Source organism: Fukomys damarensis, unplaced genomic scaffold (assembly GCF_012274545.1).
Source record: "Fukomys damarensis isolate Sample0158 unplaced genomic scaffold, DMR_v1.0_HiC HiC_scaffold_20, whole genome shotgun sequence".
Lineage (NCBI taxonomy): Eukaryota > Metazoa > Chordata > Mammalia > Rodentia > Bathyergidae > Fukomys > Fukomys damarensis.
In genome coordinates this window covers 21,274,646-21,300,782 of record NW_022900932.1, presented here as the reverse complement: position 1 = coordinate 21,300,782, position 26,137 = coordinate 21,274,646, and the positions used below count along the sequence as shown (strand labels likewise).

The window sequence follows — 26,137 nt, the reverse complement described above, 5'->3', positions numbered from 1 at the left end:
AACGGGAGAAGCTATGAATGAGTTAGATGTAACAGTTGTGGGACTTAACCTGTTTATTTTTGGGGTGGTTGCCTGCACCCCTGAACTTTGCATTTCAAGTGAGAATACTTGTCTATCACTGAGTGCTTTTTGTATTCATTTCATGGCTCTTGATCAAGAGGTAATATGGTGCCAGGGATATAGCTCAATGGCACAGTGCCTGCCTGGCAACACAAGGTTCTGAGGTACCAAAACAATAATAATAATAAGAAGAAGAAGAAGAAGGAGAAGAAAAGAGGTATATGGTAATAATAAAAAATGAGTAAAAAAAAATGAGAAAATGAAAAAATGGAAATAAAGTGTTTGTAAATGGGGAGGTGAGGAGAAGGTGAAGGGAGGGCAGGGACAAGGGGAAAAAATGAGAACCAAGACCTGTCCTATAAAGGTACAAGATCCCAGTAATGAATGTAACTGTACTCTGTATACCTAAAGTGTACCAATAAACTCAATTTAAAAAATGAGTATTGTTTACATTTCAGGTATTTTTAGTGCTGGGGATTGAATTTAGGACCTTGCACATACTAGGCATGCACTCTGCCACTGAGCTACATCCCTAGCTCTAGAGCCTTTAAAGCAATTTTGGGGGTGGGCGGTTGTTCGTGGTGGTGCACACGCGTAATGCACTACCTGTTTAAGGCCAGCCCGGGCTAGCTACATAGTTAACATCCTCTCAAAAAAATTTTTAAAAAATCAGTGATGGTTTACATATACACTAATGTGTCTGCCTTTCAGCTTATATCAATGCGAGTAGAGTTATTGTAGATATCCCGAAATTTTTCATAAAAGTAAGCCGACATTACTTTTATTTACACTGTAACCACATATCTTTTCTCCGGGCGAAGCAAGAGAGACACCTGGAGACACTGAAGGTGCAAGATGCTCCTTGACAGCCTCGCTTCCCTAGCCACGGTTGCTATGGTGACCAGTGCGCCTTTCCATTGGTCGCTGCCAAGCATATTGCAGTTGCCTTGTTTGACTTTATTGGTTTCTTTCCGGAAGGCCGTAAGTGAAAGTGTCGCAAAGAAGGAGGGCGGGATCCTGGACTGCTCGCAGTGAGGCGGCTTAAACTGTGGAGGCCGTTATGGCGAGCGCTCCAAGCGCCGAGATCCGTGAGAAATTCCAGGCTGCGCTGGCCTTGTCGCGGGTGGAACTGCATAAAAACCCGGAGAAGGAGCCGTACAAGTCGAAATACAGCGCCCGGGCGCTACTGGAAGAGGTCAAGGCGCTGCTCGGCCCCGCGCCAGAGGACGAGGATGAGCGGCCTCAGGCAGAAGACGAATTGGGCGCAGGGGACCACGCCCTGGGCCAGCCGACCGAAGCGGTGGAGGCCGAGGGCCCGGGTGCGCAGCGCGCGGTGAGGCTGGCGGTCATCGAGTTCCACCTCGGGGTGAACCACATCGACACCGAAGAGCTGTCGGCGGGGGAGGAGCACCTGGCCAAGTGCCTGCGGCTGCTGCGCCTGTACCGGCTGTCGCCCGGCTGCGTGTCGCTGAGCATCCAGGCGCAGGTGAGAGCGCGGCGCCACAGCTTCGGGGTGAGGCCAGCGGGTCCCTAGAACCTCCTGAAGAGCCCGTCAGAAGGACTTCCTCTATGCCTTGAAACTAGATCTCCAACCCCGGCTTCCAAAACCTCCACCCCCAGAGCCCACTTCCTCCCGGGCGTCGCTGGTTTCCCCGACTCCTGCTTTGTAATAAGCTTTCCATCATCGCCTTTCCACCTGCCCAAATCCTGTTGATTCTATTAGAAAAATTCAGAGTCGCCAACCAGTACTGGGGGAAGTCGTAGTTCTGTCCAGTGCAAAATATAGAGAGTAAATAAGTTACAGATTTTAGAAAATTAAAACGAATACATAAAAATAAAATAGAGCCGGGCATGGTGGCGCACGTATGTAATTCTAACATTTGGGAGGTTGAGGCAGGAGGATCGCAAATTCGAGCCCAGCCTGGGTGTTCAGCGATTTAGCAAGAACTTGTCTAAAATAAAATAAAGGGCCAGCTAAACGTGGTGGTGCATGCCCATAATCCAGCACTAAGGAGGCTGAGGCAAGAGGATCGCTGCGAGTTTGAGGCCAGCCTAGGCTACATAGTTCAAGGCCAGCCTAAACTACCTAAACCTTGTCTCAAATAACTAAAAATATATAAATAAAAAATATAAAGGCCTGCGGAGGTAATTCAGAGGCTGAGTTTAAGCCCCAGTAACAAAGACAAAATAAATAGACAATATAAATCATTGCACATGTGATTGTATACCTATACATCTAAAGTTATCAGCTGAGAAACTGTTAGATGAGTTCAAAGAAGAAAAATATATAATATCAGTAGTTCTTGTATACCAGCCATAACTGATAAAATTTTATAGGAATTTTACATTTATAGCAATACTAAGGATAATAGAATTTAATAATTTTAAAACTAGAAGGACAACATTCTGAATGTGAGATTAAACATGAAAATAGCATTCTCTCGCTTCATTTCTGCAGTAATTCTTGCAGAAATACAGGCTTTTTTCTTAGCATTTGACAAACTGAATATGTTTATCTGAAAGAATAAAGAAAAACAAATAGAAACGAATGAGAAGAAATGTAATCACTATTAGTAGCCTACCAAGTGCTAAAACAGTAGAGCTGCAGTAATTCGGTCAGATTCTATTTGTCATTATCTTTCCTGAGCAGTTCTGTTCTGTTGTCCTATTTATTCCACCAGCAACTCCACACAATATAGTATTTCATTATCTTTACTACACGTAAGAGATTTGACCTTACTAATAAAAGAAAAACTGAAAGGGGTGGGGGATTTAGCTCAAAGGCACTGTGCCTGCCTGGCAAGCACAAGGTCCTGAGTTAAATCCCCGGTCTGGGGTGAGGGGAGGAGAAAAAGAAAAACTGAAAGAACAAAAAAAAAAATTGTATTAGGGTAGAGATGATTGAAGGTATTAATTACAATCAGTATTGAAGAGTCTGTGATGGAATGGATGCCATCTCTTATTGCTAGTGGGAATGTAAATTCATGGAAACTTTTTGGAGCTCAGTATGTATCAAAACTCAAGTCAAGACTCTAATTTAAAAATTCCACCACAGTGTTCTGAAGTTATCTTAGGATAGATCAGCAAAGTCATGTAAACATGGGTACTTCTCATTAAAAAAGGAAAATATTATAAATAAATATCAGTAGGGTTATGCTTAACTAAAATCTGCTGCATCTATATAAAACAGTATGCAATCGTGAAAAATAATTATTTATATGTGTTAACAAAAAATGTCAGCCAAGTGCACAGTGTGTCTGATCTGGGAGCCTGAGGCAGGAAGGTTGCTTGAGTACAGTTTAAGGCTAGCCTAAGCAAGGTGGTGAGACTGTGTTTCCAAAGAAAGTTAATACTGGGGGCAGGGATTTACCTCAGTGGCACCATGCCTGCCTTATAAGCACAAGATCCTGAGTTCCATCCCCATAACTGCAAAAAAAAAAAAAAAAAAAAAAAAAAAAAAAAAAAAAAAAAAAAAAAAAGGAGGGAGAAGACTGTTAGGTATGTTTAGAATTATGTTGAATGATTCCATTTTTGTATAAGATTTTGTAATATGTATATATATATTACATATATGAAGTGTGTATGTATAACATGCATGTAAATATACATATACAAATGCAGGGCTGGGGATTTAGCTCAGTGGTTCTGCCGCCTGCCTCTTAAGTGCAAGGCCCTGAGTTTGAGCCCCAGTAACAAAAACAAACATAGAAATATATACATGTGTGTATATATTTACACATGTATATGAAAAGGCTTGAAAGCACGTCATAGGAATTTAGGATAGTCATTTTTGTATGTTTTACAGCACTAGGGATTGAACTCGCAGCCTTTATACTGAGCTACATCCTGACACACACTCTGCCCCTTTTAAAATTGTTTTGAGACAGGGTCTCACTACGTTGCTAAGTTGGCTAGGTTGAATTCCAACTTGCAATCCTGGGCTGGGGATTTAGCTCAGTGGTTCCGCCGCCTGCCTCGAAAGCGCAAGGACCAAGTTCGATCCCTGGTACCAAAAACAGACCAACTTGCAATCCTCCTGCTTCCAGCCTCCCAGAGTGCGGGGATTATAGGTATGTACCACCATACCTGGTGAATTTATGATATTCTAACTGCTTTGTCTCAATCTGTCTTCTTGTGAAGCTATAGAACTTGAACTTAACATTAGATTATCAAAAGAGACTTCCTTTCTACTAACTTCACTGTGTTCTGGGGACATTGGGAATATTTTCCTCTCATATTCCTTCTGATCCTTGCTGTCAGCAATATACCATCTTATTGGCATTACCATCTTGATTACTTTGCTTTAGTAACATTTCCTAAGAAATTAGTAGATTATTCACCCAACTCCTAGGTTCTATATGAACTGTATGAGTACTTTTCTGTTTTTTTTGTTTTGTTTTGTTTTTTGTTTGTTTTTTGGTGGTACCAGAGATGGAACTCAGGACCTTGTGTGTGCCAGGCAGGCATGGTACCTCTGAGCCACATCCCCAGCTCCTCTGTGGAGTCAACATTTAAACCTAAAACTAAAGGTAATTTAATTTTAAAAACAGAACTATTCTAGCTCTCTACTTGTCCTTGCCTTCAGGACCTTAATATTCCAAAAGAAGAATCTTCGTAGTTTCTGGACATGCTCTAGGTCTGTTTGTTTTAAGAGTTATCACACACTGGCATGGCTGCGTTTTGTGGCATAGCCTTCCCTGGATCTGGAAGCCAAATACATCCCTGTTCCAAAACAGTGTGACCTACCTTCCAGTTCTGGCTGCTAGGTGAGTCTCTAGGGCAGTGATGGCGAACCCTGTATAGATGAGCACCCAGCTGCAACACCAAACCCATTGATTTACTGCAAAGTGACAGCACTGCAGTTAAACCTGAATACTGATGTTGTACTTCAGAAAAAACTCATACATTAATGTCTTTTGTCTTAAAAGGAAAACAAATACTATGCTGCCATTGGTTCGCTGCCACAGCCAGGCCTTCTGGAGCAGGTGTGACAGTGTTGGGAGGGAGTGGCTGACTCCTGTCATGCCTCAGTGGAGTTACGCAGGGACTTGTGTCATCCTATGAAAAAATAAAGTGGAGTAGGGATGGAGGAGAAGGTGCCTTGTGGATCTGTCTCTGAGAAAGACAGTCGTTAAATTATGAGCAATGCAGAGTCTATCAAACCTTCATTACTTCTGAGGGTCCTGGAAGGGACTGCATGAATAACAGAGCAGAGAACTGCCCAGTCTTAGTGCAATTCCAGTGTGGCTTGCAATCCAAGATGCCAAGGCTAATTAAAAATAGTTACAAAATGAAAAATAAATTTATAGTCTGAATATATTACATGAAGCCAGAAGACCAAACAGTTATTTCCAGTGAAATGATCAAGTCACTTTTATTTATTTATTTGTTTGTTTGTTTATTTATTTATTTTTGTTTTTTTGAGACAGGGTCTCACTATGTAGTTAAGGCTGACCTGGAACTCACTATGTAGCCCAGTCTGGTCTCGAACTCACAGCGATCCTCCTCCCTCAGCCTCCCGAGTGCTGGGATTACAGGCGTCAAGTTGCTTTTAAACTGTAGGGTTTCTAAACCTTTCTTGTTCTACATGCCCTTTTGGCAGTCTGGTGAAGCTGATATTTCATAATAGTAATGATTTTAAGTGCATTAAATGAAATATATACAGTTACAAAAGAAGTCAATAATATAGTAGTATAGCTATCAAAATATTTCATTTTTTACTATTTATTTTTGGTTTTTTGAAATAGGGTCTTACTATATAGTTTAGGATGGCCTTGAACTTACTATATAGCTCTGGCTGGCCTCAAACTTGTGATCTTCCTGCCTCAGCCTCCTAAGTGCTGGGGTTTCAGGTGTGTGTGCGCCACCTCTACCGATTAAAATATTCTAAAAACAAATGTGTGGCTCATTATGGTGGCACATGCTTGGAGTCCCAGCTACCTGGGCGATTGAGATAGAAGCCCAGGAGTTCCAGGCCAGCCAAGGGGGCAAAGGGAGACCTTGTCTCAAAAAAAAGAAAAAAAAAAAAAAGGTACACATTATAGTTTTTTTTGTACTGGGGATTGAACCCAGGGCCTTTTTATTGAGCTATACCTCCAGCTGGTTTTATTTTTTGAGACAAGGTTCTTACAAAGTCACTAAGTTTCTCAGGCTGGGATTGAATTTAGTATCCTGCCTCAGCCTCCCAGAGTGCTGGGATTATAGGCTTGGGCCACCACACCTAGTTTATATGCTTCTTTGTTGATGTTGAACAACTATATCAATGTATTTGATAATTCTAATGTTGAGCATAAAGATGATGAATTCTTTTCATTTCTGTTCACAAAGTCCCAAGTACTGCTGCAGTTTGTTTCCTATATTGATAATCAAAAGAAATGCTCAATTTTAGATTAGTGGAGATAAATTTGTGATTTTTTTTTTTTTTCTCTGTCCAAATTCATAGGCTCTGAATTCTCTATGGACTCCTTGGGGGTCCATAGACCTGAGGTAAAACATCTCTTCATTAAAAACTAATTCTTTATCCTGTTCCCTTCCCTAGGGAAGTAAGAGAAGATGGTAGACGCAAGGCTCAGAAGCGTCCTGTGAGGAGGAGCATCCCTAGGATGCAAGGCAGTATAACCCCATTGTCTAGTGGGGCCCTAGTCCTCTAGTACTGAGTTCTGACCCTCAAAACAGGCCTTGTTTTCACTGCAGAGCCTGGTCAGGGTTTCAAGGCAGGGGAAAAACTGACACGACTTAAACATGTTATTAGGAAAGAACCTCAAATCCACTCAACTACCCTTTTTTTTGGTACCAGGGATCAAACTCAGGTTCTTGCATTTGTGAGGCAGGTGGCGGCACCACTGAGCTAAATCCCCAGCTCCAGCTTCATTTTAGCCTTCATGGTAGCAGAAAAAAGTTGGTACAGTTGGAAATAGAAAAGAAGAGGCCAGGCATAGAGATCAATACAAGAAAAGACAGAGAAAAAAGAAGAATCAGTGACTTTTTGATTGGCAGGATATGATAAAACTATAAATTTTAAGAACTCTCCGGAAACACAAACATGTTTTATTGTTTGATTTGTGTGTTTGCTTGTTTTTAGAGACGGGGTAGGGTAGTTCAGGCTGTCCTTGAACTTACTAGTAACCCAGGCTGGCCTGGTACTTGCAGCAATCTTCCCGCCTTAGCCTCCTGAGTGCTGAGATTACATTACAACCACATCTGGCTTTATTTTATTGTTCGAAATGCTAAACATTAGGAATCTGATTTCACTGACAAGAAAAGACATAGCATCTTAAGATTTTTTTTTTGGTCCTTGCACTTAACAAAGTACATGCCAGAACCCCTTAGCTAAATCCCCGGCCCCATTTTAAGAATTTTAATACCATAATTTGAATTACAGGCTTATGGAATGGTAACTATTGAGAATGTTTCTTTTTTTAAAGCGGTTTCTGCAGGAGATTATAAGATTTTGAAAACATTATGTTTCTGGTTTATCTTCGTCTCTGTTACCTCAGGGTCTCAGCCTGGCCCAGCTCCTTGCCTGTTAAGTCATTTGCACCTAAGTTGAGCTCCTGCTGTCTCTGGCTCGAGATTCCTCCTGCCCAGGTTCACCTGAATACTAGACTGGGGCGAGTCCTTATTTCCAACTCTCCCACATCTTTGTCAGCAAAATTTAGTTCCTCACAGATGTCTTATCCAAGGATCTTAAACTGTTGACCCCCTCCATTCCTTTCCACCCTGGCGTCTCCACAGGGTGCCTCACAACATGATGGCTGGCTTCCTGAAGAGAGCAGGAGGGGACACAAGGTGGTTGCTGTAGCATTTCATACCCTAATCTTAGAAATGGCTTTCCTTCACTTCTCCTAATTTTGTTCATTAAATTCAAATAGCTAAATCCAGTCCCATACTCAAGGGGGAAGAGATTACCAAGGGCATAGATAGTAGGAGGCAGGTATTTTTGGAGTCCTACTTAGTGGTTATCTATCATACTATATATGGTTAGGACTATTATGAGTAATTCATTTTTAATCAAATGCCAATACTGTTTGACTGGTAAATATTGTCTTTGAAAGTATGAGAGTTGTTTTAATTCATCTTGTGTCATTCTTTGCTTCTCTTTTCTTTATTTTTTAGAATAACTTGGGTATTTTATGGTCTGAAAGAGAAGAAATCGAAACTGCACAGACTTACCTAGAATCATCAGAAGCACTATATAATCAGTATATGAAAGAGGTATGTCATATGTCATAAAATTTTAAGTTTAATTTCAGTTAGTCAAGAATCAGCAGGGCCAGGGATTTAGCTCAGTGGCACCATGCCTGCCTTGCAAGCACAAGGTTCTGAGTTTGATTCCCAGTACCAAAAAAAAAGAACCAATATAGCTTGAAGATAGATGAGAAAGTACATCTCCCTCCCTGGCAAGGTTCTGCTTTCTTGTGGAGCCCCATACTTGCCTGACAGAAAAAAAAAAATCAATATAAGCTGGGCCTACTGGTGTCCTATAATCCTAGCCCTCTGGGAGGCTATGGCAGAACAATTACAATTTGGACCCTAGCCTGGGCAATTTAGCAAGACCCTGTCTCAAAATAAAAATTAAAGATGGACTGAGGATGTACTTAAGGGCAGAGGCCCTGTGTTCAATCCCTGGTACTGCAAAACAAAACAAAACAAAACAAAACAAAAAAGAGATACAAGATTCCTTGTTCAGAATATTGGTGTGACCTTTCAGTGGACCCAACAGCTTCTCTGTACAGCTGTCTAGAAGATACCTAACAGTTGAAATTATGTATATAAAAGATTTGGACCTGGCATGATGGCACATACCTATGATCCCAGCACTTGGGAGATTTAGGAATGGGATTTTGAAGTAGAAGCCATCCTGGGTTACATAGCAAGTTCAAAGCCAACCTGGACCACAGAGGAACACCCTGTGTCAGAAGACAAAACAAGGGCCAGGGATTTAGCTCAGTTGTGCTGTTGCCTGCCTCACAAGTGAAAGTTCCCGAGTTTGATCCCCAGAACAAAACAAAACAAGATTTGGGGGCTTAAAAGGTAGTATTTGAAAGATAAATACAGATATGAGGGAAATATTTTAATGTTATTCTAAAATACTAATTGAATATTTTGTATTTGTAATCTAGAATTCTATTTTGGTTTCTACTGTAAATAGTGCTTTGAGAAAACAGGAATTAATTGAGGATAACATCTGAAATCTTTGAGGTAGGGGCTCTTAGTTACTTTTCTTGTTGTTGGGACAAAAAACTTGACACCCACAAGCTGAAGGAGTAAAGATTTATTTCAGGGCCACAGTTTGTAGAGGTTTTAGTCCATAATAGGCTGGCTTCAAAGCAGGCAGCATAGCAGAGGGGCATCACAGAGGAGAAACAGTTCATGGCATAGCAGCCAGAAGGCAGTGAATAGCAAGTTTGCCTTCCAGTCCTTAATCATTAACTTTTGCCTACCAACGGTTTTTAAATTGAATCAAATTTTAGTTAATTTTATTTGTGGGACTCTTAAATAAGAGATATTTTGAGGTCTCTTAAAGCCATTAAGAATCAGTACCTTGTTAAGTCCTCCTGTGATTTATGTGTTGGTCAATTGATCCGTCTCTCTTTCTAGAAACACTTTGATCACTTGACCTCCAGGATCACATTGCTTGGTTCCCCCGCACAGTTTTCAGCGCTGTTTCCCAGCTCTGAACACTAGAGTGCCCAAAGTTCAGGCCTTGGGCTTTTTTCTTCATTGCATTGCATTCATTTAAAATGCTGTCTCTCTGTAGATGACTCCTAAATTGTGTCTCTAGTCTTACATCTCCAGTTCCACGCTGCCAATTCAACAATAGATTTTTCCTCCAGAAGAGGCCTTTGCTATGTTGCCCAAGGTGACCTTGAATTTGTGATTCTCCTGCCTTAACCTCCCAAATTGCTGGGTTTACATACCTACAGCATTATACTCAGCTGATACTTGCATTTTGCTTGCTTGCTTCTCCTCCCTGTCACTCTCTGTCCATGTAATTCACACTGGACTTGAACTCGCTATGTAGCCCAGGCTGGCCCCAAACTTGTGACGATCCCCCTGCCTCAGCCTCTTGAGTGCTAGGATTACAGGCCTGTACCACCACACCTAGCTGACATTTGTATTGTGGTGAAGGTATCTCTAAAACTACTGTTTAAAAGTAGTTTCCAAACCAGGCTTGCTGAAGCATGCCTATAATTTCAGCACTTGGGAGGCTGAGGCCAGAGGATTGCTGAGTTCAAGGTCAGTTTGAACTACACAGCAAGACCTTGTCTCAAAAAAAAAAAAAAAAAAAAAAAAAAAAAAAAAAGAAAAAAGAAAAAAAAAGAGTTTCCAATAGTCTGAGAACCCCCTCCCCTCCCAGTTTCTCTTGCTATAAAAACCAGGTTCTTTCTTGCGGTTGCTGAGGCCTAAAATCTTTGGAGATTCTTCTTTTCCTTTCCTTACACTTCTCACCTATCCTGTTGGCTTCACCTTTACATCATGTTCACCTGGTCCAGTTGCTGTCCTCTCTTGCTGAGATTATTCATTTGTCTCCTAATTGGTCTTCCTGCTTTTTCGTGCCCCATTCAGAATCCTTTGAGACAGTGGTGGGGAACCCGTAGCACATGTGCCACAGACAGCTGTTTGTTATCATTGAAAACTCTTAAAAGGTTCGCCATCCCTGTTCCCGTCTCACTCAGAACAGGTCTCAAAGACCTTTCAAAGACCTCCAAGTCTTATGTGCTGAGGGTGTCATTACTTCTCTAATTTCACCTTCTGTCTCCCCTTACTCTGTGCTGGCTGCACTGGGCTCTTTGCTGTTGCTAAAACACCACTCAAGCTCCCAGTCAGCCTCTGCCTGGGAGGCTCTGCCTCAGACGTCCACGTAGCTTGCACCCTCAGCTCCTTCAGGTCTCTACTCGATGTCCCCTATTAAATGGGCCTCACTGGTCACCCCATGTAACATCCAACCACCTTCCCAACACCTCTGGGCCCCTTGTCCTACTTGTTCTCCTTCACACTTACACTAACATGTTGTGCATTTAGTGATTTTTACCATATTCACTACTGCAGCATAAGCTTCCTTCGGGCAGCAATGACGTTCCCATGGTTCTAGTCCCTGCTCTCTCCAGCTTCTAGAGCAGTGCCTCTGCTTGAAGTGATGGATGTCACACTTGATCCATCCAGATACGCATAAAGCGTAACAGTACTACTAGGTGTGAAGGTTTCAGTAAATTAAATGTAAGATTTCAGTTTAGGAAAATATAAAATTGAGTTTAGTTGGAGAAGTGTAACTGTTTGCCTTGTACTTGGTTGTTACTAATGTATAACATGGAATAAAAATAGTTTTAATATTTCATAAAGCTTATTGACTTAATGGCAGAAATTATATTGTTTTAAAAATCTTTTGCAATATTCTAAGTAAAGGAGAAATTGAAACAAAAGGGGGGAAATCAGTAAACTTAAAGATAGGAATGTGGATTCTGGTTTTACTTGTGATCATATCCAGCTACTTAACTAGGAAGAACTCCCAAACTTTCTAGGCCATCCACTCGTCTGAGGTGGAAATGACCCACTTACCTCCATAACACAGAAATAGAATGAGGATCAGATAATGAAATAGGTAAGGAAAAGTTAATGAAAATACATGTCTAGTAATTGTAAAATGGCTAAGTCATCTATGATATACTAACAAAAGGGAATAGGATATAATTATTAAAATGATAATACTTGGATCATCAGTACAGGGAAAATATTTGTACAGTACTTTTGTACATATTGATTATAACTGTAAACATTTTCCCATAATAAGACTCCGAAAATGTGAACTGAATGATTAGGTTAACTAATAAAAATTAACTTGTTAAGTTTTAAATGATGTAGCTAATAGCTTGGCATGGTGCTACACCTCCGTAATCTCAGCTGTTCAGGGGGCTGAGGCAGGAGGATCTTAAGTTGTGTTTTTTGCGGCGGGGGGGCGGGGAGGTACTGGAGATTGAACTCAGGAAGGCAGGTGCGGCGCCCCTGATCTAAATCCCCGGCCCAGGAGGATCGTAAGTTTAAGGCCAACATAGGCAATTTAGTGAGACCCTGTCTTAAAATAAAAATTAAAAGGACTGGGAATGTAGCTCAGCTATAAAGAGCCCTCAGGTTTAGTCCCCAGTATTTAAAAAAAACCCAAAAAACAACCACCATAAGATATAACTAATAAAAACCAATGTTTATCATATGCTTAAATAGATTACATTTTATTTGTACAGCTCAATGAAGTAGGTGTTATTCTCATTTATAGTTATGGAGCTGGAGATTCAGGGACATTAGCATATGGTGTATGGCAGATTCTGGATTTAAATCTGGTTTGTTTGACCCCAGGCTATTGTTCTTTGTACTCTGCATGCCAAAAAAGTGTAATTAGTTATTATGTAAAGGTTGAGGGATTTTTTTTTTTTTTTTTTTTTTTTTTTTTTTTTTTGGTATCAGGGATCAAACTCTGGTCCTTGTGCTTGCAAGGCAGGCAGGAACTGCTGAGCTAAATTCCCTGGCCCTCGAGGGATTTTTTAAAAATAAAATTGCTGAAACAGAAAAAGAAGAAAATTATTCTGAAGTAATTGCTAGACTGAGATGTGGTTAAGGGATAAAATCTTGTAAGTTAGAGTAGTATTTTATTTTATAAACACAGTACTTAGCATATTTTCAGGTACTGTAATATATGATTTATGAATATTAGCTCATTTAATCCTCATAACAACTTTATGAAGTAGATACTATTATCTTTTTTTTGGATCACACTTAGGGCCTTGTGCTTGTTAGGCAGACTTGGTGTCACTGGCTAAATCCCCGGCCCTATTATCTGTGTTTTATAGATGAGGAAATAGAGGTATCAGAGGTATGAGCCTTACCCAGAAACCCACCCCAGTCGTAAATCATGGAGCTGGGATTTCAGTCTACATGATCTGGCTCCAGGACCCACAGCATGCGTGTGTGTGTGTGTGTGTGTGTGCGCGTGCACACTTGTGTGTGTTGCTGGGGACTGAACCCAGAGTCTTTATACTGAGCTACATCCCCAGGCTCTCTCTCTCTCTTTTGCATTTTTGCTTTGTATTTTGAAACAGAGTCTTACTAAGTCACTAAATGGCATAGGCTCGGCTCAGTCTTGGAATGTCCTGCCTCAGCCTTCGAGAGTGCTAGAGTAACGGGTGCACGACCATGCCGGGCTCAATTCATACTTTCAATTGCTGTATTCTCGTGCCTTACTTTATGGCTGAACTTGGTCTAAAATACAAACATGAGACATTCCTGTGTAATTAGTGGAGTCTCGGAGCTGTACCAAAATGATGACGGCAGTGAAAAGCAGTAGCTGTAAGCAGAGATTGGCAGAGCATTCCTATTTGTTCTGCTGTTTTAATTCACTAAATATTTGTTTTTGCAGTATACCAGGCACTGTGCAAAATGCAAAGGAGTCTAATGAGAATAAGATATGCTTTCTACCCATAACAAGCTCTTTCCCCTGGGGATGTGTTAATTGTGTCCATGAGGAATTTTAGAATGTATGTTCAGAATTTTTTGTTTGATAGGCCCTTAACTCTTTTCCCCTCTTGGGAATATCTCCAAGTTAACAAATTGGATTTTTTTTTCCCTACTTCTAGCTTAACTGAAACAGCAGTTGAATTTTTGTCAAATGTGAGCTTTTAGGTAATCTTTTATTTGTTTTACTATTTTGTATTTCATGGTTAAGAAAATTACTTCTTTGGTAACATGAAAGTAAATTCAGAAAAAATGAAGTGTATTTGGCTTTTAAAAGTTGACTTCTGGGCCAGGGATTTAGCTCAGTGGTGCCATCACCTGTCTCGCAAACGCAAGGTCCTGAGTTTGATCCTTGGTGACCCCCAAAAAAGTTGACTTCTGCCAGATGTGGTGGCACACATCTGTAATCCCAGCACTCGAGCTGAGGCAGGAGGATTGAGAGTTCGAGGCGAGACTGGACTATGTAGCATGACCCTGTCTCAAAACACAGAAATAAAGAAAAATAAAAATTGACTTATTAGTTTCTCCAGAAGAGGGCGTCTGGTGTTCACAGTTTAAATTTTTAAAGTGCTTTTGTGTTTTAATTATAGATTGGGAGTCCTCCTCTTGATCCTACTGAGCATTTTCTTCCTGAAGAAGAGAAACTTACTGAACAAGAGAGATCAAAAAGGTTAGTAAGAATAGAAATCACACGTATTTCCACAGAGTGCAGACAAGGTATTCAGAAAAGCTTCATGTTTGCTGTTTGAGGCACTTAAGGTTACAGAGCATAGATTCTGATGTGACTAATTCCTCCATTTGCCACCTAATGAGTTGTGTGACCTCGTTCAAACCTAAGATTCCGTTTCTTTATCTGTCAAATAGATAAAAGAACCAAAAACAGCTCAAAGGGTTGGTGGGAGACACAAGATAAATATATGTGAAATTTACTTCTAAATTATAAGCCATTGTGCAGATACTGGTTTTCTTCTTCACAGGTTTGAGAAGGTTTATACTCATACCCTGTATTACCTGGCTCAAGTCTACCAGCATATGGAAATGTTTGAGAAGGCTGCTCACTATTGCCACAGCACGCTAAAACGCCAGCTTGAGCACAATGCCTACCACCCTATGGAGTGGGCTATTAATGCTGCTACCTTGTCCCAGTTTTATATCAATAAGGTAAGATTCTCAAAGTAGTTACCTAACAGCTCCGACTGTGAATACAAAGAGACAACCAATAATACCGTGAAGATATCTTTTAAAAACAGTTGGCTTATGTGTTAGTAATGTAAAACTGGACAAAAAAGTGCACCCTGTTTGCTATTCTGTTAACATTTTGTAGCTTTTTATTATATGAATCTTCTGGGTCTTAAAATACTGAGCTTTATCATTATCTTACATGATGCTAACCACTAAAATTATGAATTACCTAAGTCCAGTTTGTTTTTTATATAGGTACACTATTTCAGTTCACTTTAGTGATAAATTAATTACCTTAAAGTGCAGATTTTATCATGCTGTAGATATAACTTTATCTTTATATAGTGGTAATCTTGTAACTGAGAATTTGTCTGAGGAAGTTGACTGTTAAATGTGGGCTTTGATAAAAGCATATGGTACATTTCAGTTATTTTTCAAAATTAGCTCCTCTGTAATACTATTTTTGATGTTGAAAATATCCTGCTGAGGGCCAGGATTGTAGCTCTCAGCAGCACAGCGCCTGCCTGGCAAGTGTGAAGTCCTGAGTTTGATCCAGGGTACCAAAAAGAAAATACCCTGCTGAGTTCCAAAGTTTCAGGTTTCTGAATACTACTCAGCCACAAAGAATGAGAAACTGAGTCATTCATAGGAAAAGGGATGCATACTGAGGCCATACTTTTTTTTTTTTTTTTTTTTTGGTACCGGAGATTGAACTCGGGTCCTTGTGTTTGTGAAGCAGGTGGTGGAACCACTGAGCTAAATCCCTGGCCCGAGGACATACTGTTAAGTGAAATAAATAAGACACACATCTGTAAATACTGAATCATTTCTCTGGTGTGAAAAACTAAAAGTGTAAATAAGATCCAAATGGTATAATTGGCAATGTAAAATAGGAAGAAAAGGGCTAAAGGTGTAGGGGAAGTGAGAAGGGTAAAGGAAAGGAAAAGAAAAATACGAGAAAACAAAAAAATGGAAACAAAGTTTTTGTAAATAGGGGAGGGTAGAGGGGGTGAAGGGAGGGCAGGGATAAGGGGAAAAAATGAGAACCAAGACCTGTCATGTAAAGGTACAAGATCCCAATGGTGAATGTAACTACTGTGTACCTAAAAAAAAAAAAAACCAATAAACTCAATGGGCAGGGGGGAAACAAAGTTCTAGGTTTCTATAATATACTTCTGGACTGCTACACAGGAACAGATTTGAGTTTCTTAGTTGTATATCAGAATTGTTCATGTTAATGTGAACTCTTAATATATCCATTTCTTATTTAGTCCTTAAGTTTCAAATGCTGAAACACTTTTAAGTCACCTTTCTCGACTGGATTTCCTATCAGTCCCTACAATATCTTAGCAATAGAAAGTATTTTTATTTCTAATTCACAAGCTTCTCTTAAATTTTGGTAATTCTCTAATTATCAGAATTTCTGCTGTCACCTCCCTGGTTAATAGCTGCCTTCCTCCTGGACCCTTACCTTATCTAAGCTTTCTGTTAGTGTTGGTTCTGTAAATGCCCCCTATGTTTAAAGTATTGTCCGAAAGAATTTCATTCAGAAAAACTGTTAGGAGGAGAGAAAGGGCTATGATGGCTACAGCATTACTTCTAGGACTTTGGTCTAAGATCAAGTGTGTAAGTAACGCTACTGCATATATCACAGTATTCAATTAAACCTGATTTTCATAAATCAATTTCATTGTGGTCATCATCAAAAAGTGCCTCTGCTTGTGGCTTCTTTTTATAGCTGTTGGAGGCCCCTTGTTTGTTTTGTTTAGCAACTTGAAAATTGCATTTTCACTATAATTTTAAACTCCATGGATATTGATAGTTCTAAGATATCTAGATGTTAATTTAAAGTGTGATTAAGAATTTGAAGTTGTTAAGCATTATTTCTGTTTAGCAGGCAGCAATTTTCATGAGTACCTACACTTCTGTCTTTACCAAAATGTCTTCTCACCTTTTGTTATAAGCAGCTAAGTTATACTGCAAAAAGAGTTATTTGAACCGTATTTAAAAATGCAGTTGTCAGGCTAGGGATTTAGCTCAGTGGTTCTGGCACCTGCCTTGCAAGCTCAAGGATCCAAGTTCAATCCCCGGTACCAAAAAAAAGCTAAAAATGCTGTTGTCATTTGTATCATTGCCATCTTCATCTGGTTCTAGTGCTGAGGTTTTGCCACTCGATGAGTTCCTACCTGGCAGTTGCTAAAGTCCCACATTTAACAGCCACCTAGACTAGGGCACAGGGCACTCACTGTCTCAGCAGTGGCTGCTCACAGGGAGCCAATCTGGAGAAAGCTGAGGTGATGATGATAGTTAAGGCACTGTTGAGGGACCATTGAAGTTTCTTTTTGTAAGCTGTAACTTCCTTTTGACTTTCAAGATTTAACACCAACATTTTGATGTATAGATGTTGCTGGGCTAATACAACACACAGTGCTCAGCTGTTCACCATATGGAGAGGTACTGCAGTTCTAAAGTTCATAGCCAAGCATTTAGTCTCTGATATTTACCAATACAAAGTAGACATCTTATTTAATGATGGTGGCTTCCAACTAAAAGTTGAACTTTAACTTTGTATTTCTGCTGGGTAATACTGTGACATATGTGACAAATGCAAAGTGTTACCTGAACAGGAGTTCTTCTTGAATTGTTTGAGATCATTTTCCATGCCTGATTTGAATTGTGAAGTCTTCAAATTATAGTCAATTTCATGAAGTTCATCTGTAGAAATGTATTGACTTTAAAACTTGGTAGGAAGGCAGGCATGGTGGTGCACACCTGTAATCTCAGCACTTGGGAGGCTGAGGCAGGAGGATTGCCATGAGTTTGAGGCCAGCCTAAATGGCATATTGAGATCTTGCCTCAAAAAGACAAAAAAAAAAAAAAAAGCCTAAAACATGGGAAGCCTCATGGTAACCTCTAAAGATTTAAAAAGACAGAAATCTCCTCCCATTAGAATTTCTCCTTTTTGGCCTTTGAACAATATAATATAAAAGGGATCTCTAAACCTAATAAATATTAGCTCTTTGGATCTCTGACAGAATGTAAATGGTCTTAAGAATTCTCATCATGGAACTTTGGTTGTTTAGACTGAACCCAAAGGGCTGGCTCTTCCTATATGTCTGTTGGTTACATAAGAAGAGCTAACTTTCAGTCTGCAGTTATCTTTCAGCCAGTATGTGTCATTGAGTTTGGGAACATTATTGTTTTAATCACTGAGATAGTGTTTTACCAGATGATACTATGATACTTCTTATGTTCTTATGTAACTTCTTCTTCTTCTTCTTCTTCTTCTTTTTTTTTTTTTTTTTTTTTTTTTTGGTTTTTGAGACAGGGTCTCACTATGTAGTTCAGACTGATCTGGAACTTGCTATGTAGCCCAGGCTGGTCTCAAACTCACAGAGATCCTCTTGCCTCAGCCTCGAGTGCTGGGATTACAGGAGTGTGCCACCATACCCAGCTTATGTAACTTCTTAATGTTCAGCTACTGAATAGGGTCTCTATTGTAGTAGATTATATCTGATAGTATAGCTTTTACTTTATTAATAGACTATGTGCAAATGTCAGTTGTGAACAAGACTTTGTGATAATTACATTCACTTGTTTATTTCCCCAACAGCTATGCTTTATGGAAGCCAGGCACTGTTTATCAGCTGCTAATGTTATTTTTGGTCAAATTGGAAAGATCCAAGCCACAGAAGAGAGTAAGTTTATGAGTGAATGTTTCATTATATAGATTCTTTAAAAAATACATTTCAGAATTATTTTAAATGTGCAAAAAATTGCAAGAACAAAACAAAGAACTATCATATCCCTTCTTCTAAATTCACCAGTGTTAATATTTGCCTGATTTACAGTTGTATTTTATTTCTCTCTCAACCTTTTGAAAGAAGATTGCATACAGTAGCCTCCTTTATCCCATAGTACTTTAGAGTGCATGTCCTAAGGACAAGACTATTCCTTGCATAATCATAGAACAGATAGAAAATTCAGGAAATGCAAAATTTATATAATTCTTTTATCTTTTGTACTTATCTTTCATTAGTTATGTCTATAATGTCCTTTATAGCTATTTTTTTTCTGGTACTGGATTAGTTCAAGATTGCCTGCGGTATTCATTTGTCACATTTCTTTGGTTTTCTGTCATCTGCAATAGTTCCTCAGCTTTTCTTCTCTTTCACCACAGAACTAGTTTTTTTTTGTTTGTTTGTTTTTTTGAGACAGGGTCTCACTATGTAGTTGGGACTGACCTGGAACTCACTATGTAGCCCAGGCTGGTGTCAAATTCACAGCAGTCCTCATGCCTCAGCCCCCCAGAGTGCTGGGATTACAGGTGTGCGCCACCATGCCCGGCACCACATAACCTTTTTTTTTGGTACCAGGGATCGAACTCAGTACCTTGTGCTTACAAGGCAGGTGGCGGAACCACTGAGCTAAATCTCCAGCCCTACCACATAACATTTTTAAAGAATACAGGCTAATTATTTCATAGGATTTCCATCAAGTGGGGTTTGTGTAATCCTTCCTTTTGCCAAGATTGATATTATGTATTTTTGGTTAGAATACTACATGCCTCATGTGTCCTCACATCTTTTTCATTATAGTAAACTTCTTTATTTGTAGTGCTGGTGACCAAAACCAGAAACCCATTCATTCTAGGCAAGTCCTGTACCACTGAGCTACATCTCTAGACCTTAATGAGTGTTTTCTTTTTCCTTAAAAAAAAATCACAGTTAACGTGTTTGAGTCATTTAGTTTTTTTGTTTTGTTTTGTTTTTTGTTTTTGTTTTTTGTTATTTCTCTCTCTTTTTTTTTTTAGTACTGGGTATCAAACTTGGTCCTTGCACTTGTGAGGCAGGCAGCGGAACCACTGAGCTAAACCCCCAACCCTAATGAGTTTTGTATTAAGTTCTCCATTTTCTTTTATCCTCTGATTCTGCAATTCACTGTTGAGAAATCTCTAATTTAAGAAATTTTAGATTTTGAAACTTTTTGGGTGGGGGGGACTGGGGATTGAATTCAGGACCTTGTGCTTGCAAGGCAGGTACAATGCCATTGAGCGAAATCCCTGGCCCTTCCTTTTGTTTTTTGTGACCAGATCTGTGTAGTTCAGGCTGGCCTTTAACTCACTATGTATCCCAGGCTGGCATCAAATTCTCAGTGATCCTCCTGCTTCAGCCTTCCAAGTGCTGGGATTACAGATGTGTACCACCAAGCCCAGCATCAGGATTGCAAGTTTAAGTCCAGCCAAGGCAATTTAGGGACTTATTTGAGACCCTGTCTCAAAATTAAAAGAAAAAGAGCTGAAATATAGCCCCACGCAGATATCCTGTGTTCAATCCCCAGTACTACAAACAAATAAATGGCACTTGTCTTAAAAAACTAACAAAAACAAAAACCACACTAAAGTATCATTTTGTTTGTATTCTCCAAAATGGAAAGCTTTGTTCCTCCGCCTGCTTGTAAGTGCAAAGTCGATCCCCAATACCAAAAAAAAAAAAAGGAAAGCTCTGGGGTTTGCGGGTGTTGCCAAGCAAAAGATCATTTGCCTAGCATGTACAAGGTCTGGGTTAGATCCCCAGGACTGACAGAGAGGGAGAAACACAAAAACAGACAGAGAAAGACAGAGAGACCTGAAGAAGATGCCAAGGCCTATTGTTCTCAAAATGTTTTTTGTGAGCATCCTCAAATATTGTTGGTTAGAGAATTTCTTGAAAATAATTTGTTTACATTTAAAGTTGTATAAACCCTTTGACTTAGTAAATTTCACTTACAGAATCTCTCCGTAGGAGGTAGGCCAATTTGCATACTCAGATCTGCATGCTTAGAGTTGTTTGTAATAGTAAAGAATGAGAAATAATGAGTTTCTGTATTAGAAGAATGGTTTAAGTATGAAACATGCATTTAATTGTACATGGTGCTTTACTTACAAATGAAGGTAAAGAGTTGATATGGACAAGTGTTAGTAGTGAATATGTGAGGAAAAAGTTAAGTTCAAAATCAAATACATTGCCACCTGGCTTGAAAGCACAAGGTCCCGAGTTCAATCCCCAGTACCAAAAAAGTCAAATATATTGTGACCTTAATTTTTGCTTACAGATAAAAATAAGAAAAAAAGCCCAAAAAGAAATATGCAAAAGTGGGCTGGAGATTTAGCTCAAGTGGCACTGCGCCTGCCTCGCAAGCACAAGGTCCTGAGTTTGATCCCTGGTACCAAAAAAAAAAAAACGCAAAACGGATAGCAGTGAGTACCTCTGGGTATTAGGATGTGGGGAGTGTTCCCCATCCTACTTCAATGAAGATCTGTTACTTTTGTAATCAGGCAAAAAGTGATATAAAAAGAACACAGACTATGGAGAGAATTATAATTATGACCATTAACTCGGGCAAATCACATGTATGATTTTAGCTCCTGAAGCTGAAGGCGATGTCCCAGAGCTTTATCATCAGAGGAAGGGGGAAATAGCAAGATGCTGGATCAAGTACTGTTTGACACTCATGCAGAACGCCGAGCTGTCCATGCAGGTGATGAGAGCACACATTGCCTTTTCCTGTCTTGGGGAGCAGAGTGTGAGCAGAAGCTTCCGCTGGGGACTGGGCTCACCTGGCACCCTGGTGTAGCTCGTGCAAGGCGCGAAGAAGGCCCTCACAGATGTTTCTTTCGGCACCTGCCTTGAATACTACTTCCTTGTAGACCTTTCTTTGTCCAGAGTATGAGCTCCTTGTGAAGTAGATCTGCCTCAGATGCATATTGCATCATTGTCACTGGGCACAGTAGTTTCTCAAAAAACCATTAATGAATGTATCTAGGGGAGTAGTACTTGGGATCGAACCTGGAACTTTTGCACTGAGCTGTCCCTTTTTAAGTTTTTCATTTTTTTTAACTTTTAAAAAATGAATCCATATTTGTCACACATATTGATCACATTCATAATAGGGAATCTGTACCTGTACATAATATATTTTAATTCTTTTTCTCCCCATTCCTCTTCCTTCCCTTCTACCATCTTCCCCTCCCCATTTACAAAAGCTCTGTTTCCACTTTTTCCTTCCATTATTTTTTCTCCTTTTCCTTCCCTTCCTCCTTCCCCCTTCTTTGTTCCTCTTCCCATTTGAAGATTCAGGGCCTCACTGAGTTACCCAGGCTGGGCTTGAAGTTGTGATTCTTCTGCCTTAGCCTCCCAGAATACTGGAATTACTATTTTAAATTAATTTTTATTTATTTTGGTCTTTGTTCATTTGTTTTGAGACAGGCTCTCACTCTGTAGTTCAGACAGGCCTTGAACTTACTGAGATCCTCCTGCCTCATCCTCTCAAGTGCCAGGATTACAGTTGTGTGCCACCATGCCTGGCTATTTATTAATTTTTTTTGCAGTACTAGGATTGAACCCACAGGCATTCTACTTCTGAGATACATCTTCCTGGTCTTTTTTTGTTGTTGTTTTTTGGCTTCTGTAGCATTGGAGCTACAGTACAGGAATGTGCTGCCACCACTGCACTGGGGTGAATAATTCTTTGTTACCTACAGATGTCATCTCCTTCCTTTAAGTCCATAGGACTTTTCTTGCCCCATCCTAAGTAATTTAAACTGTTTTATATTATTCTACTTATATTCTTATTATCTCCTTTTAGAGTAAGCAATTTGAAGGCAGGAAGTAATTCTTACTAATCTTTATATACCTTGCAGCATTATCTTACAGGTTAATAAAGCTGAAAAGGATAGAGTAAGAAATAGCCATGCAATAGTCCAAGTACAGAAGCAGATGTGTTTGCAGTGAGGATTGTGTGGGCTCTGGAGACTTCATGGCACTGTGGGTCTAAGCCCCATCTCTGCCACTTTTTAACTGTGTTGGTTTCAGGTCTCTTACCTCTCTGTGTCTCATTCTCCTCACAAGCACAGTGTAGGTATGGTACCCACTTAACACTGTTGTTACTTGAGTTTCATCAATAGCTATAAAGGCCTCAGAAAGTATCTGAGACAACCCAGGCGTGGTGGCACACGCCTGTAATCCCAAGACTTGGGAGGCTGAGGCAAGAGGATCGCTAGGAGTTTGAGTTTGGGCTACATCGCGAGTTCAAGGCCAACCTGAACTACATAGTGAAACCCTGTCTCAAAAATAAATTTATTAAAAATATCAGACATAAGTCTCACATTTTAACTCCATTTGATTACTAATCCCACTGAAGCCTACTTCCTAACCACAAAGGCGGAAAAGAAAATAAATTATTTGGGTGTAATACACACAAGTGAGATACATAGGAGAGAATATATCAGGGGAGTTAGTGTGCATTTGGTTTAATATAGTAACTTTATAGTAAATACTCCCACTGGGGGTAGAGCTCAGTGGTAGAGCTTTGCCTGGCATGCTGAGGTCCTGGCTGGATCCCCAGCACCACAAAAACAAGAACAGAAAAAGAAAGCTAGAAAGAAGAAAACAAAAACCACATATCCTTGTGATGCCACCAAAAAAAGAAAACTAAATAAGCAAATAAACCTAAAGTCTCAGAAGCATAGGTCTTAAAGAGGTAAGATCATTTTAGAGGAAGAAAGTAAGGATAAGATGTGTTAGGGAAAGAAAGGAAATAGGGAGAAAAGCTTTGGGCTTTTAAGTCTAGAGAACTGGAGCCGGGAAGAGCAGGCAGCACCCTTCTGGGCAGACTGGAAAAGGGAGGCTGCAGGCTGTTTGGAAGAGGAGTGAGCTGAGAGAAGGCCCAGAGAACGTGGGATGTGCAAGATCTAAAGGCTCCTGGCCTAGGCCTGCACCAAGGCAGTGGTGTCCAGCAGAGTGCACCATGCAGAGATCTTACCCTTTGTTCCTTTGTTTCCTGCCTGGGAACTAGAACTTTATTTGAAACTCAGAAACTCAAGTATTTAAACTACTAAATTACTCAGATTTTCCTTAAACCGATTTTTTAAAAGAACTTCACTTTCATCCTTTGATTATATGTGTAATTTATCAAAAAGCTTTCTTCGGGCCTGGGATTTAGCTCATTGGTTGCACCGACTGCCTTGCAAGTGCAAGGTCCTGACTTTGACCCCCAGTACCCACCCCCCAAAAAGCTTTCTTCACTTCAGACTTTAGAATATACCCCAATTTATTCAGTTAACCATTTTCATGTCCCAGCTCTGCTAGGCATTGTCCAAGGTTCAAGGAATACCATGGTGCACAAATATAGTCTTTGCTGGGCACAGTGGCGTACATCTGTAATCCCAGAACTCTGGCAGGCTGAGGCAGGAGGATGGCAAGTTTGCACCCAGCTTTGGTTACATAGTTCAAGTCCAGCCTTGAATACATAACAGCAACAAAATAATAAGTATAAATGAATTTGAGTTCCCCAGAGAGGATAAGTAATATGTGTTTTATTTATTTAAATTATTTTTTCGCATTTTTGAATTTTTAATATAATTGGAAGAAAGAAGATTTCAAAGGCGTTCAGATAACACCTCCAGCAGGGCGGGAATCTAGCTCAGTGGCATAGCATTTGCCTGACGTGCCCCAGATCGGGGGTTTGATCCTTTTCTCTAGGGGAAAAAGTTAACACTTTGTTCAGCTGGGTTGGGAAATAAGAGTGTTTTGCTCCATCTAAAGAGTTTTATTCAGTAGCAGGAGATGAGTGTCCTACTTAACCATAGGTTTTTTGGGGGGTTGTTTTTTTTCCCCCTCCTTTTAGGACAACATAGGGGAGCTGGATCTTGACAAACAGTCTGAACTTAGAGCTTTAAGGAAAAAAGAACTGGATGAGGAAGAAAGCATCAGGAAGAAAGCTGTGCAGTTTGGAACTGGCGAGCTCTGTGATGCCATCTCCGCAGTGGAAGAGAAAGTGAGATACTTGAGGCCTTTAGATTTTGAAGAAGCCAGGGAACTTTTCCTGCTGGGTCAGCACTATGTCTCCGAAGCCAAGGAGTTCTTCCAGATTGACGGATATGTCACCGACCACATCGAAGTCGTCCAGGACCACAGCTCCCTGTTCAAGGTGCTGGCATTTTTTGAAACCGATATGGAGAGACGGTGCAAGATGCATAAGCGTAGAATAGCCATGCTAGAGCCCCTCACTGTGGACCTGAATCCCCAGTATTATCTCTTGGTCAACAGACAGATTCAGTTTGAAATTGCGCACGCTTACTATGACATGATGGATTTGAAGGTTGCTATCGCTGGCCAGCTCAGGGACCCTGATTCACACATTGTAAAGAAAATTAATAATCTGAATAAGTCAGCACTGAAGTACTACCAGCTCTTCCTAGATTCCCTGAGAGACCCAAATAAAGTATTTCCTGAGCACATAGGGGAAGATGTTCTTCGCCCTGCCATGTTAGCTAAGTTCCGAGTTGCTCGTCTCTATGGCAAAATCATCACCGCAGATCCCAAGAAAGAGTTAGAAAATTTGGCAACATCACTGGAACATTACAAGTTTATTGTTGATTACTGTGAGAAGCACCCTGAGGCTGCGCAGGAAATAGAAGTTGAGCTAGAGCTTAGTAAAGAAATGGTTAGTCTTCTTCCCACAAAAATGGAGAGATTCAGAAGCAAGCTGGCCCCGATTTAATCCTTGCTCTTAAAGAAAGGAAATGTGCAATATTGAAGTGAATTTTCCCCTTACAGACAGGCCCAGTTCTATTGTGACTCTTACCTCCCGAGCCAGATGCCTACAGTTTGAGCTTCAGATAGGAGTCTGCTAGGACCTTATACAATTTAGCTCATGAATAATTTATACCCGGTTATGTATTTTGCCTTGTTGAAGTGGCAAGTGAGTTCTACTTTAGATTGCTTGTTTCATGTTTAAGTAGTGTTATAAACATTTCCTGCCTCCCTCTACTGGCTACTACTTGATAGCTTCCTTCCAAGGAAAAATGCTGGGTAATGTACCTGGTAGACAAGCTTGTTACTGTATTTGAAAAAGCTTCCTATAGTTATTCTTTCTACAATACTTAACTTTCCAAAATCCCCAAGGAAATACTTCCCTTTTGAAAATACTAAAAACTAAATTATATTGTAAAGTGATGTAAAATAGTTTGTCTCAGTTCCAGGGGGAAAAAAATCCTTGGAAATATATAATAAATGACTTATTTCAATTAATACAAAAATTCCAATTTTTTCTTTTACTTTGTTGTAAAACTTGATTTTTATTTATTTGTTTGTTTGTTTATTTGTACTGGGGAACAAACTTGGGACCTTGCGCTTGCAAGGCAAATGGTGGAACCACTGAGCTAGATCCCCAGCCCTTGATTTTTATTTTTTGAAACTTTGACAATAATAGCTTATTTAAGGCCAGAGGAGAATGTTTCCTTAGTTGCAAGGCACAGTTAGAAAACGTTAAAATACCATTCATTGAGTAAATTATTACTGTGATATTACTGTGTGCTAGAAAAACTCCCTGGCTGCAGCTTCTCATCAGA

General features: G+C 40.0%; 1 protein-coding gene and 1 non-coding gene across 2 annotated transcripts; both read left to right on the top strand.

The window, feature by feature from the left end:
• Positions 1–1,038: 1,038 nt before the first annotated feature.
• Positions 1,039–25,787, top strand: Kifbp (kinesin family binding protein). Its single transcript, XM_010605900.3, has 7 exons — positions 1,039–1,546; positions 8,176–8,274; positions 14,154–14,233; positions 14,541–14,724; positions 18,359–18,443; positions 21,149–21,264; positions 24,412–25,787. Exons 1-7 carry the CDS (start codon positions 1,121–1,123, stop codon positions 25,285–25,287), a joined length of 1,866 nt encoding a protein of 621 aa, XP_010604202.1. The 5' UTR covers positions 1,039–1,120; the 3' UTR covers positions 25,288–25,787.
• LOC117287117 lies at positions 8,424–8,503 on the top strand. Its single transcript, XR_004518300.1, has one exon. It is a non-coding gene; the product is annotated as a small nucleolar RNA SNORA49 (small nucleolar RNA).
• Positions 25,788–26,137: the final 350 nt, after the last annotated feature.